Source organism: Merops nubicus, unplaced genomic scaffold (genome assembly GCF_000691845.1).
Source record: "Merops nubicus isolate BGI_N331 unplaced genomic scaffold, ASM69184v1 scaffold13990, whole genome shotgun sequence".
NCBI classification, from domain to species: domain Eukaryota; kingdom Metazoa; phylum Chordata; class Aves; order Coraciiformes; family Meropidae; genus Merops; species Merops nubicus.
The window spans coordinates 24,004-42,274 of record NW_008583655.1 but is presented as its reverse complement, the minus strand read 5'-3'; the positions used below and the strand labels follow the sequence as shown (position 1 = coordinate 42,274).

At 37.6% G+C, this 18,271-nt stretch overlaps 1 protein-coding gene across 1 annotated transcript; it reads right to left on the bottom strand.

The window, feature by feature from the left end:
• Positions 1–914: 914 nt before the first annotated feature.
• LOC103774329 (sprouty-related, EVH1 domain-containing protein 1-like) lies at positions 915–9,232 on the bottom strand (the record flags this gene model as incomplete). Its single annotated transcript, XM_008941725.1, has 3 exons — positions 915–964; positions 2,203–2,371; positions 9,058–9,232. Coding segments are annotated over 3 exons (394 nt in total), but the record flags the coding sequence as incomplete, so codon positions are not given.
• Between the last annotated feature and the right edge of the window lie 9,039 nt (positions 9,233–18,271).

Here is an 18,271-nt window from a genome sequence, read left to right as displayed (position 1 = left end):
TCAAGAAATCACTTAAGAATACCATCAGTTTTCTGAATAGTCACTGAGACACATGAGTCAACTTGTTTCTGTATCAGATTCATATTGATTTAAATATCTGAACTCTGAAACTGAATGTATGTGTGAATAAAGGCAAGACTTTCCCTGAAACTGGAACAGAAAACAGGAGAGAAGAGATGACAAGTAGTTTTTTACACAGTTACATTACAGCCATTTACTGTATGTATGTATCCATAGTATTTATTTTTACTGGCCTTTTAATTACATGGATTCTTGGCTACCCCCAGGCAATGCTACACACCTGTGTTACAGCATTTGACATGGCATTTGTGTAAAGCACTACAGCTCTGAAGCATAGTAGGAGACTTTTACCTCTTATGCCATCACCTACAGAAATGGAATGGTGCAATTAAGGATCAAGAAAAATCCGAATCTCTTTATCTTCAGTGTGTTTTTAAAAATCATCTCAACTTCCACCCCTGTTTGGACTAGATGCTTAAAACTGTTACCTCAGCATCTTTCCAACTCTAACCAGAAAATGTTAGAAGTGTCTATCACTGCAAAAACAAACAGGATGCACACGCAAAAGCAGAAGATTCCTGACCCATTTCATTTTTTCCACAGAAGAATATTTCATGTACCATGAGTTCAAAAAGAACACATGACCTAGAACAAACACCGTAAACTTAAAAATTGAACTCAGGACAGTTAATCATCCTATTGATTAAATACCAACTACTTAGTTTAGGACAGAGAATATTATAAGCCTTTTAGATAAATGTTCTGAAACTTATGTCATTAAAATAAATTTTGCTATTGCTAATATTTTGCTTATTCTCACTAATAAAAACAAAAATTGATGAATCTCTTAAAAAATAGCTGTACTATTATTAAAAAAAAACAAAACAACTCACTTGAAAGCAGTCTTCTGCCACTTCAACATCATTTTGAGAGGGTGGATAACCTACAAAAAAATTTAAAAATAACCAACAACAAAAATATACAAGTTTATTTTTATTTACAATTTACTGCTCCCACATCATCCTTCAATATCCAGTTGTGATGACATAAATGCGCTTCTTTACTTTTTTAACCAGTATTTCATGTTGATTTTAATAAGTACCATTCATTTCTACTTTATTTCATATACTGAGTGTTCCTATCCACACTCCTCTCTTTCTGGTTCACACCTCTCTTATAAAAGCATTTTCAAAGTGTCATCAGGAGTCTGAAGCAAGGGATTTTGAAAACTAGAGGCAGATACATTTGGTTGGCGTGAATGCACACCGTGCTATATTTTGCTACAAGTCAGCAGAAATTGGAACTGAGACACCCTAAGAGAGAAGAGGACTCATATGTTCTCTAATTATTTCTCTCGCAGGTATATGGATGATATCAGCACAATTCAAGTCATTCTAGTATGTCAAAAAGCATTTCCCTTCAGAAACATGTTTCTCCATTTGCTAACATAGTAACACACATTAAATCCCTATATTTACAGCACAAAATGGAGCAGAGTATTGTTTAAATTTCTTACTTTGAGTTACTTTTTACAAGACTGAAAGACATTCTCCCCACTGAATAGACACCTACTCTGTTCCTTCCTTCCCTCCCTCCTCCTCCCCATCCAGCAACACATTTATCCCATTTTCCGCTCAGAACTGATTTTCAATTTGCTCACTAGTTTCTATGAGGTCAGTGAAGCTCTAGAACCAGTTAGCCAATATTAGAGTAAATTTTTCTACAATCCTGTATAAATGAGCCCTCAGAACTACTCTGCTAGCTGTTGCTAAACAAACAAAACTCTTAACTGAAAGTATGTGCAGATAAAAAGGAAATTCAAGGAGTCCCAAATCGTTTAACACTGTAACTTATCCTCTAAGAACACAGAAGCTGCAACAAGCTTCTGAGAAGATCCAAGTAAGACACTAACACTCTAGCATCCTCCATTTTGTCATCTTTGAAAAAAAGAGAGGCTTCACTTTTCAGGAATTACTTTATTAGTGTTTGTGAAACAATTTAAGACAATTTAATAAATGGCACTTTAGAAATGCCAGAGTACTATTTAAAAACTGCTGAAATCTCATTCAATCCATATCCTTATATACTGCCAGCACTAATGTTATGCAAAGTGTTTTGACTTATCTCATTTACTAAACACTCACCATGGCCCCCACCAACCCCTTCACCTAAAACACGTACCTTGAGAAATATCCTCTACTGCTCTCCGAATACCTCTGTCAAATGCTCTTGCATCAGCAGGACTCTGAAATGTGAGGCCAAACTTTTTGTCATCAATCTTCCAGTGGTAAAAAGTAGGGGTAACTTTGTTGTAAACAAGGTCCTTCTTTAATGTGCATTCCAAGACCACCTTCCAGAAAGAACACAGAAGGAAAAAGACACCACCAATTAATATATCAAATTTGAGAATAAAATGTAGTCTTTGTGAATTGCCTGTAAACATATATCAGAAGAGTAGATAAAAGTCTCTGTTTATATTTCTTCCTGATAACGAGATGTAATTTTAACTTTGCTCCCATTGTGGCCAACTTACTGCTGAGAGGTGGTATGGGTTAAGAACACTATTTCTACACTGGTGACTCTACCCACCCCCCAAAGTATCTCATGCCCCCAGCAAGCACTTGGGTCACTACAGACTACCTAGACGTTCAGCAAATGGAACAAGCTACACCCAAAAATACCATCACTGTGCTGATACCAAGTATTACTGTAACACTGGCAATTTGATTTGTATACTTATTCTGTAACATTTTTTGAACACTGGACTAACACCATGCTGCTTTTAGGTCTTGTCAGTTTTCTCGCTTAAAGGCTACTATACATCAGAAAATAATATAGGAGAACAGTTTAAAAAACTAAAGTGAATAAAAATGAAATTATTTTTGAATGTATCACTGCCCATACCTAGACACAAATACGTTTATGGCTCATGTTTAACTATAATAAAACCAGCAATTAGGAATATCTAACAGAATTATTTGGCTACAAAACTCTTCCAGGTATACATGCACATTCAGTCAGAAAGCAAAATCTCACTCTTCACATAATTTTCCCACCTCAGATTGGCTGGGTTTTATGTAATAGGTACACTGAATGCTGCTTGATTTAAAAAAAAGGAAATAATCCAAGGTGCGCATGCACTGTTCTGCTCCTGCAGCACTAGGTAGAATAAAACGTGCAGCAAGACTACCTGTATCTCCATAAAGCTTTACTACTACATACTCTCCATAAAGTATTACTACTACACAGCTTTTTGAGAGAAAAATACAAAATTTCTTACAGCATGTGGAAAAATTAGTTTAATTATAAACATAAATTTGGAGATTTTTCCTGAGTTAAAAAATACTTGTCTGTACTTAGATTATTCTTACATATCCTTTGTGTTCTTCATCTCCTTCCCTTGTCTAATTACGACAAATAGTGTTTTTTCCCCTGCTCTTCATTATTTATTCCCACTACCCTACAGTCCACCACTAATCATCTCCTCTTGAATTGTTCTGTCTTTTATCTGTGCCCTAGTAGAACGAAATACTTTCTGCACATATAAACCCTTTCAGCATTAAAATAATTTTTGTTACTCCACTCTGAATTCCCTAAATGGTCAACAATACATAGGTACAACTGCTTACAAGAGAGCACAGGAAGAAATCTAACTATTCACTGTAGATGTGCAGAAAAATGTACTGCAGCCAATAAATAAATAAGTAAATAAGGTGTATCTCATTCCATAGTTCTAAGGTATATTAAGTGATCGTTCTTTGCTCCTTTTGACAAATTTAAACTTGTTTCCTCCTTGAAGGAGGAATTAAGAAGATTTCTCACATCACTGTATTCTAGGTCTGTGAGCACTTTTGAGGGAATCTCTACTATATTAAACACCACCTATTTTCACACTGTATTTTGTGTGAAGTTTCACCTCAAATATCAACAAGAAGTACTGTAAAACTAACTTTGTAAATCTCAGTGATCTATATAGAGAAACTTTGGCCGGTGTAGACAAGATAAATTGCTAAAATCAGAAACTACATTTCAACACTTTAAGCACCAATATTTTTAAACAAAAATGAACATTTAAGATATTAGCATCATTTTCTAAAGCTTGTGTTGGAAACAAATATAAAAAACTTTAATGCATTAGATGTAAATTTCTATTTTGATAACAGACTCCATAATTGAACATTTCTATCTACTAGATACTATTTTACTTGTTTCTAGTTGTACTTTCACACCACATATAGGTAGATCCATTCATAATTTCTCACTCCCAGCCCAAATCTACAAACACATAAGCATATAGTTTTTGATGGAACTTTGGAATGCCTTTTCTGCTAAAGAGTATCAAAGGCTTTTCTCTAGACTTGGGATCAAGTAGCACGACCTGAGAATGTTCATGGTACAGAGCATGTGCGGCCCCAGTTACACTGCAGCCCTGTGACACGATTATTATTCTGTGTGTGCTTTCTTTTTCTTCAGTTCCAAAAGCTGATGTTAGGACAGTACCATAACCCATCTTTTCATAAACTTTAAAGCAAATTGCAAATTTTAAAAGTAAATGATAAATTAAGTTTTTGAACAGCAGATTTTTAGAAAAGAACAGTACTTATATTCACTTTCAGATTTGTATCTCTCCCTTTACACAATTACCTGTTCTTCAAAAGAAAGATTTTAAACTTTGATTTGTTACTCCTGACTCATGACCCAAAAGATATCAGCTCTTTTTTTTTTTTTTTTTTTTTTTTTTTCCTCCTTTTTCTCCTTTCTCATTGCCCAAAAAAAATTACCTTTTTTTTTTTTTTTTTTTTTTTTTTCTCCTCCTCCTCTTTCAGTAAAAACTTGCATGGCAAAGGACTGGAGTATAAAATAAAGCAGAACAGAGAAGTCTATTAGACTTTTCATTCACAAATGTGAAGTTTACCGAAGCCCAAAAACCTGTAAGCTTGAGCCTAACGTGTAACACTAGTGATATTAAGATACAAGAGAGCTACTGTAAGCACAGTAAAAGAGAGCAGCAGACCTGACCAGGTTAGGAGGGCAACTGTTTGTTTCAAGCAGACTGGCTGGAGCCAGATCTAGGAAGAAGAGAATAATAAGGGGGAAATGTGTAATTGTCATAACCTTCATGAAACACCCTTGCATTCCAACACAGATCTAAACAACCAGAGTGAAGAAGTGAAGAACATTCTCTCTCCTAAATTAGCTCAATGGTATCACCACTTCAATGTTCTCCTCAAGTAACTAGGATGCTTTTTGTGAACCCCATGACATAGAATCATAGAATCATTTAGGTTGGAAGGGACCTCCAAGATCATCAAGTCCAACCACCAAGCCACCAGGGCTCCAAAGTCCTCTGCCAAAACAGATCAGAATCTGTCAGGGTTGGAAGGGACCACAAGGATCACCCAGTTCTAACCCCTCTGCCATGAGCAGGGACACCTCTCACTAGATCAGGCTGCCCAGAGCCTCATTCAGCCTGGCCTTAAAGACCCCCAGGGATGGGGCCTCAACCACCACCCTGGGGGTTTTACATCATTCAGTACTGCACACAAATTTTGGAAGTTCTACACGTAGCTTGAAGCTGGTTTGTAAAAGGGCTGATCGCAACCTCTCAGGTATATAAAGGACAAGAAACCCTTCCAACAAGGAACTTCGATATTTTGATATTCAGTCCCAAAGGATCTAATTTATACAGGTGTGATATGTAGTCCAAATTAAATGCCTGCATATCCTATCAAATATATGGAGAGATCTGGCACACTGGAATGGAATTGCAATGTAGTGTCCAAAGCAGTACCTGGAGAGGCAGCAACCAAAGCTAGTTTAGAAGAAACAATAAGGGAAGTGATAAAAGATCTCTCATTCTTTTTGAGAGTATAACCATTTAAAAGGTATCTGGACCTCCATGAAATACCTCACTTATGGAGTTCAAGTCACTTTGGAAGACATTCCACCTTTCTACTGACACATAGTTTGAATAACTGGCATTATGATTTCCATGTATCCCATGTGTGGTAAAACCACAGATCTGAACTCTGTTTGCTCTCTAAGCTGAGGTATTTAAAAATCCATGGTTCCTTGTGTCCCAAAAAAGTGCTCCAAGTTCCAACTATAGGTTTCCCAGGATAAGGGAATTTCTGCATCTTTTCTGGAAGCTGAGCCTGTTCACAAAAGAAAGACTTACTTGCAAGAGGAAATCAAAATATAATCTAGTTATAAAGGTATTTTGACAGTGTATAATGCCACTTGGGGGTGGGAGGGAAGGCTCCACTTGCAACAACTACTGTATTTTTTAATCCCCAGAACTATCTGCAGAAATGGCTGTGTGCACCTCACAAAATAGTGCGTGAACCCAAAATCGTGGTCCAGCTGACAAAGCCATAACTTATAGTTACTTCAGTAGATTAAACATGTGCTTAAAGTCTGAATGACTGAAATGTACAAAATGGTTTAGGAAGCTTTTTGAAAACAATATTGCTACTTTCTCTTTCCAAATACAATAGCTGAGCAACCAACTAAACAGCATATAACTAACTTCAAACACTATTCAGATATACAGATACACACCAAGGCCATTCTAAAATGAATTGGAGCAATGCTGGAGCACAGAAACAGCAGACTCGGTATAACTCTCACTCAAAATCAGAAGATAATAAAAATATTTGGTTCCTGCTCAACAGCAAATATGATAAACCCATAACAACTTCCCCTTTATCTTTAAAGAAAAAGAAGAAATAGCATTTTATGCCACTGAATTAATCACCAGCAGTCCTTTTCAGGGTTGCCTTTGAGAGCACGGCTTTCTTCACTCTTTCAGTTGGAACAGACAACTACATTTCAACTTCTCGGTGGTGTTTTTCTTGTTCGTTTTTTTGTATTATGAAATATAGGAGTCAGCAAGCAATTTTATTTGGACTAAAAAAAAAACCCAATTGCTTGGCTTCATTAGAGAAGAGCTTAACTATTGTGCTTGAACAGTAAATCCACAGGAACATCTTAAGAACAAATGTAAAACCATTAAAAGAATTGAAAGCATATGATTAGAATAGTTTTAGAATCAGAGACTGGGTCCTTGCCCAACAATTTCTCTTCCTGTCCCTGCTACAACCCTTCTGAAAACACTGTCATGACCTAATGATGTCCTCGCATACCTTAGGGGAGGTTCTTGTTTCTTTCATGCCATCAGAAGTCTTGTTGCATACTGTGCAACTTTGTTGTTAATTCATTACACATTAGCTGTTGCTTATAGCTGCATTATTTGAAGTCTGAGAAAATACACGCATACATAGATTCCTCTTACTCCATTACCAAAGCACCACTATGCTATACAGTATTCTTCCCCACAGCCTGAAACTGTATTTGTTAGTTCTCTGACCTTTATTCAATATATATTTTGGAGAGATGCTCTTCCCAGCTGCATTTCTTTCATCTTTTATCCTGTGTTTTTTAGGGGCTGACTTCCAACAGCAACTTCCTAAAACTGCAGCAAGATCAAAATCTGCCCCGACAGAATAGTAGGTCACATCCGGGGGCAGCAGAGGGGGATAGATGGACACAGGATGGGACACACAAAAATGGATAAAATTAAAATCACAAAAAACCTGTTCAGAAAAATAAAGGTTTGGAAAACATATTCACACTAGCACGAGCTTGATCTTGGACAGGAAGAGAAGCAGAGACATTTAAAGCCTTCTATGAGAAGTGGAAATGAAACAAGGCTTGCCCAGGGGAAGCAGGAGAGAGAGCATAAACAGACCAGGATGCTGATGGCCACAACATTTTCATATGCACACGGGAGAAACTTTAAACCAGCCTTCAGTTCTGAGCGTTTTATTACCCTCAGATTTTGAAGGGAAGCTGTTAATGTCAAAAGTATTAAGAATTAAGAGAAAATTGTCAAGCATCTCTAAATGCATTTAAGCTCCTCAATAAGGAGATTCAGTAGGGCTAAAAATGTTCTAAAGGGAACTACTGCAAAGTGAGGAAGCAACTGCAGGTGCACATAGCTGTGCAGGAACACAGGGTACTCTGCTAATAGCACTACGCCTCGCTGAAACAACTGAGTCAGCAGAATTTCTATTTATATGCTCTCTTCCTACAACAGTCAGTCAAGGCAGAAAACTCAGCAGTCCTGTCTCAAGGAAGAAAGCGGTGTGCTCGAGAAGGAATCAGCAGTATGGTGTAAGAAGCAATTCTGCCTTTTAAGCTTACACAGGAGTCATAAATTATTGGCAGAAAAGAGAAAGTTCTTGATAAAAGTCATTAAGATGGAGGTTCTGTGCCTTCCCCACTTCTTTGTTTCCACAGCAAGACCCCCTCTCTTTTCAACTGTCACACAAATAACCAAGAAAATGTCTACAGTAAGTCAATTTGGTCTTCTAAAGGTCTGTGTGTAGAAATGGCTGAGATCCTGTATCAGTTTTCCTTCTCCGAGGCTGATTTTTCTGATGCTATTTAAGAGAAGTTTACTACTGGTATTTTACTTAATTTAGCTGAGAAATTAATACTATATGTTCATCAAATCAGATCAATTCTTGGACCTGTCAGCTCTTTCTTCCAACACAGAAGTCGTTTCAACAGCTATGTTTTGTCATAGCCAAATTCTACAACTAACTGAATCATTAAGGTGGCATTCCTTCAGACTTTGTGTTTTTAACAAGTTATCTCATTTTCCAAGGCTCCTGTTAAACACAATATCATTGGTGTATAAACAGGTCAACAAGAAGATTTAACTTTAACCCTTCATTGGAAAGAAAAAACTGAATAGCAAAGTGTTTTCCCGAATGGATGGAAATATGCAACGAAAAATATATTTTCAGGTTTCTAAAAGATAAGCATGCTTAATTATAGAAATGCATGGTATTATACCTAAAACAAATAATTGGCTCTTTAGGTATATAATCATTTATATGGACAAAAGCTCAGCCACAGCATTCTACTAAGTCTAAAAATTTACCTTCTAGTCTACAAGCAATAAGCAAACATCTATTCTTAAGTCCCATGTGGTTTTAACAGGAACATTAAACAGATATAAACTGTTACCGTTTTATCCCTGAGTCGTTCTCCATGGATAAGAAAATCAGCACAGCTATTCTCTTCCTGGGGAATGACTTTGAAGACTGTGACACAGCTTAGTCCACCCCCTCCAAGTGGCAACCATCCACCACTTGAGTCATCCCGGGTCATCACCACAGCTCGCACTCGTGCATAACTATTACTGGAAGAGATGCAAAAGAAGAAATTAGTTTTCCATAAAAGCAAACCAGCTAAGTCTAGTTTTAAAACCAAACCAAAAAACAAAGCAACAAACTCACAATCAAGTTCACAATAATTAACACTGCAGAGGTTCAGACCTTCTGTAATAGTCACCTAAAAGAAACTAGTCTAAGAAGGTGCTCTAAAATAAATAAATGATCTTCTGTACTTTTATTTTATGCCTTTATTAAGACTTCTTAGAGCTTACATGTGATGCCTTGTAAAGACACTTAACCAGACAATGTAGTTCATCAGAGTCAAAACTGATATTCTTCTAAAAACTTTACAGTCAGTGATCTATCTACAGATGGCCAGGGAGGGGAAGAGAGTAAGGATCAACTCCTGATTTATTTTAGACTAATCATGAAGACAGTCAGCCACCATGAAATTGCAAACAAACAAACAAAAAAAGATAACAAGGAAGCAGAAAGAGGTCAGGCCTTCTGCCACTGAAATCTAAACAAAAACAGGCTTCTAGCCAGAAACCCTGTTTCCCTTTCTCCCTCCTTCCTGCCCCATACACATAACTTTTCCTTTGCAAGGGTAGGTCAGGACACACATGATGTGGGGTTTGAGAACAGAACCAATTACTGCTACTTAAAACCTAATATTTGCATGCAGTATCTGCTAGCTGGTTCACTCCTGTATTCTCAGGGTGTGGAAAATTACTTGCGTTTTACCATTTAACAGCTTTTTCCATCATTTAGCTTGTTTATAAAATAAACAAATGGTTATCACTTCATTACTTAAAAGCCAAATTCCTTTTTCTGAGTCTTGGAAAAAGCGGTTTGATGATCCTCTCTCTCTCTCAGCTTTTATTTCTTTCTTTCAAATTAAATGACATATTTTAGTTTTAGTTATGGATTTGTTGCTATGTCAGTTGAAAACCCCCATGGTTTAATGAAGATGTTGTAAGATCCTACACTCAAAGTATGGTTTACTGCATGAATGCAATAGCTTCTGAATGAACACTCTGACACTTTAAAAGAAGCAAGCTTCACGGTATCTTTTGCAATGTATTTCTGATGGAGGGTTTAAGTACTTATGCCAGTTAGCATTAGTGATGTCAAATTGAAGGACTGAAAGGAATATTAGCAGAGAACAAGTTTTTTCATTCTGTACAAAATTACTTGTGATATAATCATTCACCAAACTGTTGTATTTTTAAATGATCCCTGCTTTATTTTTCTTCTCCACAAATGCCCCAAAATAACTGAAGGTAGGCTTTTCTGCGTAATTAATATATTATGCTCTCACACACACATAATTCACACATATGATTCATTTTTTTTTTCCTGCAAGCATCTAAAACTTAAATACATAACAGTTTGCAAAACGGGAAATAAGAGTACCCAATCTTAGCTTATAGGCAAGTGAATTTGTTTACAAAGACTTCATTTGCCCCCTCCAAGCAAAAAACCTGCCTCCTCCTCTTCCCCCTAAACCTCATCATCAAAATGACAGTTCAGTCAATGTTTCTCACCATTTCTGTACCAACATCTTAGTAACTCCTACCACACAGCAGACAAATATAATCCAGATCCAAACCTTCACTGTACGCATCTACCAATTCTAACACCTGCAAATAAAAATGGCTACATCTTGATGCTTAATAAAATTACTGAAAGTTGATTGGTCTCTTTCACTGCAGATAACACACAGAGGTAAGTTCAGACTGTGGCTGTACACTTCAGACACAGGTAGTCTTTTGTCTCATTTCTTTCAGGTCAAGAGCCTCTTCAGACTAACTGAGGACACTCGGACTTTCCTCTGAAACAGCTAAGAAATAGGATGCACCAACAGGTTAAACCTACACACCCTTTCTGCACTTCTCCATTCAAACAAACCACAAACTTCTCTGTACAGTTATTCACTCCGTAACTGCAGCAGGAGTTTAGTTAAGCATCATTTAGGGATACCACAAAGCTTCACTTGGGCTACATGAGTAAACTTCAACTACAACAGATTTCATTTTTTTTTTTAAAGAAAGTTTACATTACACGTCAATTTTCTTTTCAAGAAGTGCTAAGAAGAAAAGGCAGAGGACACAGCATACATCAGTGAGTTGGCTACTTCTCTTTGCCAGAAGTTATCTGCCAGTGTTGGGTTCACCCCCAGCTTCCTTATACTAAAATGCCTAGTCTGGTCTAGTTAACAATCTTGTGTTTTACATCCATATATTCTAAATTGTTTTAAACAACTTTTATGCATTCTGACCTTTTAGAAACTACTGTCAAATCCACTGTACTAGTGCAAGAGCCAAAATAATATTCCCCAACAGGCAATATTTAATGAACAAGCTCTGAAATGGAAACAAAAGTTTTTCCAGAAAATTACCTTGTAAATTAACTGGACAGATTCATTACTGTACTTGCAGTAATGCTGAAGACCACAAAGAGATCGCTCAGTTTTGCGCTTTTGATGGTGGCTGGGTTTTAGTATTATTCTTTATATTCTAAGGAATTCACAGTTGGTAATGATAGCTATTTTTAGTAACAATATGAGCTGGTTTGCAATTAGCCACAAAGCAGCAGCAGGACCAAGAGTGATTTCCATTTCCAGAATCCTCTGCAAACAAAACAGCATCTGCCTGTCACAGTCCTGGTGCTTCCGAAACCACCCAAATGTCTTGTATCTCTAAGCGTTACAGGCCCATTTACTTCTGGGAATTTTGGAACAAATTGCTAAACTGTTGGTGTAGCTTAGCTGTGGAAAAAAGGGCAGACAAGGCTCCAGTGTCTTCCAACCCCTACAGCCTAACATTTTTACCTACACTTGCATGTTTAGCAGCTCTATCCAGAATAGCTAAACAAAAGAAAACCAAAGGAACAGGGCAATCAGCTGAGAGATGAACCTTTTACTGGAGCTACCACAAGGACATGAAATGGGGCATGAAGAACAGCATTGCAGGAGCAGGCCAAATCTATCATATCACACCCAACATCTCCTGAGAGCCCTCAATTTTGGTTGTGGCCACTGGAAGCTCTTGAGGCAGGGCAAAGTTTACAGGAGAAGCCAAATGGGATTCTGTCCATAGCATCATGCTACTTCCCAAGAGTTGGTGCTGAGCACCAGTAAAGACTGGGGACAACCACACCAGAATCCAAGATCAGTTCCTAACAACTACGGAAACAGATCTTCTCTCTAACACGTGAGGGCCTCAGGTAAGGAGATGAGGGTACAGCACTCGGATATGATTACAGTGAGGTATAAAGTGTGACGAAGTGAAAAAAAAAACCAAAACAAACAAAAAACCAAAAACGACAACAAAAAAAACCCAACCAACCAAACAAAAAAAACACATACAAAAAAACCCCACCACACAACCAACCAAACCAAAAAAAAACCCAAAAACCCAGCATATGTCTGAAACGTAAACTTACTGAACACGAGTCATTTTAAGATAGCACAGCATATTGTGTAAAGTTTCCTTCTAAAAATACAAGCAAATGAAGACAATTCTTGTAACAAAATCAACAGCTGGAGCAGGGCGAGCTCCAAGGCCTGAGAAAGCATTCAGGAGTAGAAACAAAGGGCTACAAACCATAAGTAGACAGGGAAGATACAAGACCTACAGACCTTTCCTGCCATCAATTTTAATTTAAGAACACCAAGCACTAAAATCTGACCGCAGGTTTTAAAGGCTCTCTCCTCTCCCCAAAAGCTGTGTGTTTATATCGTTGTAATGCTCTTGGGCCCAAACTGACTTATGACCTGGATGACCAAACTGTTGTTCAAGCACAGGAAGCGCTCCACTGACCTCGACAGGCTGGGAACAGCCTCAGCAACTAAGGAACAATCCTGCTTTCAGTGGCTGGGGGAAGAATACAATTATAATTGCTTCACTATGGCTTTTTTGGTAAAAAAAAAATAAATTACTTGGATAATTTGTGGTATTTCTTATGTATAGTATCGAGCCAATTAAAGGCACCAAACATTATTACAACATTTGTCCTTTCTTCCATTAGCAATCCAAAAGGGAATGAAAGTTAATAATTTTATGCCCAAATATTTCTTGCAGAGAAAAAAGGGAAAATATGTTGAAGGAGGAAAAAAAGAAAAAAAGCAGCTATATTGTTGCATTACATTCAACTCAGTTTCAACAATATGCCAATCTTCCCTCTCCTAGATTCATATTAAGCATTACTGTTCTTTTATTTGTATTGCATCTTGCACACTTCCATTTTAACATTGTACTGGAAAATAACAATGGTCTTCTCAGAAACAGTTTTTAAGATAGTTGAAGAGCAATTGCAAATGGGATTTTATCACTATAAAACTACTACCACCACCATGAAGAAATCTGGATCTTCAAGTGGAATTCTGAACTGAACCTTACAAGAATCTAACCATCTTCAGTACAAATATTTAGTATTATTGTTTCTTTCAAAGCTGGAAAGCAGATTTGCATAAGAGGACCTCAGGTTTCAGGTGGACACCAAGTTGAACACAACCCAGCAATGCGTCCTTGAGACAAAGGTGGCCAGTGGTGTCCTGGGAAGCAGAAGTGTGCTGGGAAGTGAGGGAGGGACGTGACTCTTCTTCTCCTCTGCTGCTCAGCACTGGTGAGGACACACCTGGAATGCTGTGGTCATGGCTGGATTCCCCAGTAGAAGAGCTTTAGAGAGCTACTGGAGGGACTTCAGTAAAGGCCACTAAGATGATCATGGGACTGGTGCATCTGTCATATGAGGCTGAGAAAGCTGGGGCTGTTTAGGCTGGAGAAGAGAAGACTCAATGGTATCTTTTCAACAACCACAAACACGTGAAGGGAGAGTGCAAAGAGGACTGGCTCTTTCCAGTGATGCCCAGTGACAGTATCAGAGGCAATGGGCACAAACTGGAATGCAGGAGGCTCCATTTGAACATCAGGAACCACTTTTTCACTGTAAGGGTGACTGAGCACTAATGCTGCCCAGAGAAGTTGTAGATTCTGTTATCCCTCGAAGAATTCAAAAGCTACCTGGACATAGTCCTGGGTAACCTGCTTTAGGTAATAGCTGGGGGACAATACAACTACCTAGCTCCCTAGAGGTCCCTTCCAACCTCCACCATCTGTGATTCTTCCTTTTGTTTAATATCACATTTTGAAGCACTGCAATTTCAAAAATACAGGTTTATAAATAACTAATATGGGTTAACTTATGAGAATTCATGATACTCTGAACTAAGTTGTCACTGTGCACAACCAGTATTTAAATACTTCTGACAAGGCTAAGAAAAAACAAAAGGCTTTCTGAAAAATCCTGAGACGCTACTATGAAATTACACTCTCTTTGCTGGCACGCAAGTAACAGCTCCAGGCTGATCTCTAAATGTGAGCTGGTCATGGATCAAGGCTCTTCACCTTTGACTGGCACTTTACACACGTACTTTAACCCCTCTGACTTCTGCTGCAATATCCTTATATGTTTGTAGCCCCACCCAAAGAGCACACAGGAACCACAGTTGGATTTTTATGGTTCTCACTATCCAAACAGTTTAGGAGATTTTACAGTGCCCAGCTAGAGAAGTGCTCATGAGTAAGTGAATGCCCAGAGTACTAAAAGGTAACACCAGATCACTGACCTGAACTTTATATGCAGATAACATTTGCTGCATATTGATTCAATTTTAAAAAAATTCATTTCACCAGTATCATATGAACATATCAGCATGCAAATGATGACATAAAGCCCTTTGTTACTGAAGGTTTAGAGGATGACTGCCACGGGCACAAATCATTAATGACTTACCTACAACAGAAGGAGATGCAAATATAGCACGAAGAGAACATATGACAGCATACTGTATTAATTTTTATGAAAAGGAAACTGCAGTATATCTATTGTTTGCCATAATAACAACTACTACATCAGTCTCCTCTTTCTCTTCTCAAAATTATACCAGCAAATCAGAACATACACCTAACTATTATGCTGGTAGAAGAGAAAACTTCGCAGACTCTCTCCTTTAAGACAGAAGCAAAAGGCATTCTTCACAGTAAAGACAGGAGGTACAGAAACCATGTGTGGCTACTACGCCTAGGGAATTTATTCTTGGGAGTAGCTTAGCAAGAAAAGACATGGAATTTCAGTAGGAACTATAAACAAATGCTGTTACATTTAGAAAACTGGTACCCACACTGATTTATTGAAGGGCTCTGGACTTTGCCTAAAGACCCAAATGGGACACTCCCACTCAAAAAACAATGAAAAAAAAAAAAATCTACTTACAGAAACCCTAACTACCAAGCAAGAGAGCCCGAACTCAAAATGGCAGAAGGAAAAAGCTATGTGGGAAACTATTACATAAGAAGGGAGTAACTGGTGTTCTAAAAGATCTAAAAATGCTTGACTACCCAATTATTATTTAGCAGGAGATGTTTGTAAAACAAGATGCTTCTCCACAGAAGTTAAAAAGAACCCAAGTAACGCTCAAAGATGGGTCCACAGGTTTTGGACACATGTAGCAGCACTACAAGAACAGTATATAGTACATAGTTCCCCTTTCTAAAAGTTGGTGAGATGAGCTAGACATGGAAGATGCTTTTTAGTGACTTCTACAGTTGCCTGCTTAACAACAGAGGACTGCTGGTACCACAGACTCTTGAATTAAATTTCACATCATTTTAGGCAGATGGGATAACTGAATTTGAGCAGTCAGATCCTGCTAATCACATGCCCCCAAGTTTAATGGGCTGCCTCCAGAAAACCCTAAATTTGCCTCCTTTTTACAAACTGGCAGCCATGAACTCCAGAAATACACAACTCTCCAACCCAGCCCAGCTTTTCCTGTCCCTATATTCTCATAGTTTTTTCTTCTTTACCCCAGAAGTTCTGAAGATCCAGAGGAATCTCTTCATTATGTTTATAGAACAGAACTGTCCGTACCTCTTAATTTTGTGGAATCACTACTCGTTTCTTACTAAGTAGCAATCAAGCTATCAGGTACTGATGCCATGTATTAGTTGCTACTCACCACGGAAACACAGATAAAGACGAAAAAGCCCACATATAAAACAATATAAAGAATTATTTTTTTAGATAAGAAGAGATCCTATTTCTTTCTGACCTTGCAAAACCAAAGGAACGTCGAAAGAAACAATTGAAGACAAGCTTTTCATTTTCTCCTGCACTTCAGCAAACTTCGGACAAGCACAACTTTGTAGCCTAAGGGAGATTCCACTGAAACTAAGACGACACTTTCAGTAAATGTCAGACAACATCCATCCAGTCTAGAAGGATTTTTTTATTTTTTAATTAAGCTTACAGATTCTGTTGTGCCTTTTATTCTCCTCGGAATAGCCACGATTACTACAGCTTAGAATACAAAATATAAGGAAAGTTTTTCAGGTAATAGTTATATCTGGGCAAGTCGGAATTTCTCTGTTCTCTCAGGCCCCTTTTCCTCCAGCCTTACATACTCACAAAGTCCCTAAGCTTCACTTAAGTACGCAAGTACAATTAGATCACCCTCGTAGTCAAAGCTATTAGTCATCTAGCCATCAACATTAAGGACAGCAGGACTCTGGAGACCGTGTTAACAGGAGATGCGAATGCATTAATCAACAAGTCATTTTGTAATAAAGTTCCTGACCACTGGAATAAGATGAAGGTAACTATTACATTGAAAAAGGATGTAAGATTCTCTATCAGCAATTTTAGCCACTCTAAGAAGGTATGACAGGCTGTACCGAACGTGTTATTTTTCTGAACAAGCACCTGTGTACTTTTTATTCCACTGTTCTTTGCATTTAAGAATAGTGCTCCACAAACATCCAAAAAAAATCTATTACTCTCCTTCTAACACACCTAGGAACTTATTTAGCAAACATAAAGGACAAATCAAATACTCCCAGCTCTACCTTCTTTAACACACAAGAAAACATTGTCTCAGATTTTATGTTTATGTCTGCATTTCTTTCAGCTTGTCCTGGCTGATAAAGTCTTTGGGACAGGGACCACCTGTAATGAGCCTCGTTCAATAGAGACCTGAGCTATTCCTGTTGGCATACAGGATACAGAGCTTAGCTGCTGCGCTGCTGCTGCTGCTTGCTCTTAATCTTTTGGCAATACATTTATGGAAGAGAAAAACACGTCAGTCATACCAAGTTTAGTCACCTCAAGTAACACTTGATATTAGGTAAGCAACCACAGAATTTAAATTTTGATCTTGTCACACAAAAACAAATTTATAAAAGGTCCAAATCTTTCCTGGCATGCATTTCCCACTCAGCCTGCACAGAAAAGCAATGGAACCCAAAACCAAGTAAAGAATATCCACACTTAGAAAAATAACTTCCTTTTAACTATCTTGCTGAGCTGTGAGATTACTAATCAAAGTTATATAAGAAAGCATTTTAAAACTATGTGAATTGAAACTGCAGTATCATTTGTTGACATTATTAAACCTAAAGCTTTGTCTCAACATTTACATTGACGTGACTTTTCAAGGACTTTAACCTGCCCATATAAAAGCGATCTTGCAAAGCAAATTATGTTCTAGGAAAATGCCTAATGTTAAATTGCTCTTTTTAACATAAGAAGAAACCAAGAAACATCCAAAAGTATATTCCAAACACACACGAATGGACAAATTGTAGATGTCCACACTAACGGAGAGAATGACTACAAAAGCCAAACTGCAAAATGCTTAATAAATAGCACCAAAAATGAGAGTATAAAAGAAAATGTGAATGATCCTTGAAGAATATAACTTGTGAATTTTAAAGGTCTGTGGTTGGTGATCGAAAGGAAGCTTCCCCTGGCATTCAGTATGATGCTTTGTGGTCTGAATCACTCTTTTCACAATTTTAACAAGCCATGAATATTTGGGAGAGAGGAAATAAAGTGAGACAGACAAGTAAAAAACAAATGTAAATACTTCTATTACAACAATCCATCACAGGAAAAGAAATAAAAAACATTTTGTATAATCTTACTAATCTTAACTGTATGCCCTTCATGTTTGCAATATGTCAGCATGAACAATGTGACTCACCTAGCCAGGATATAACTAT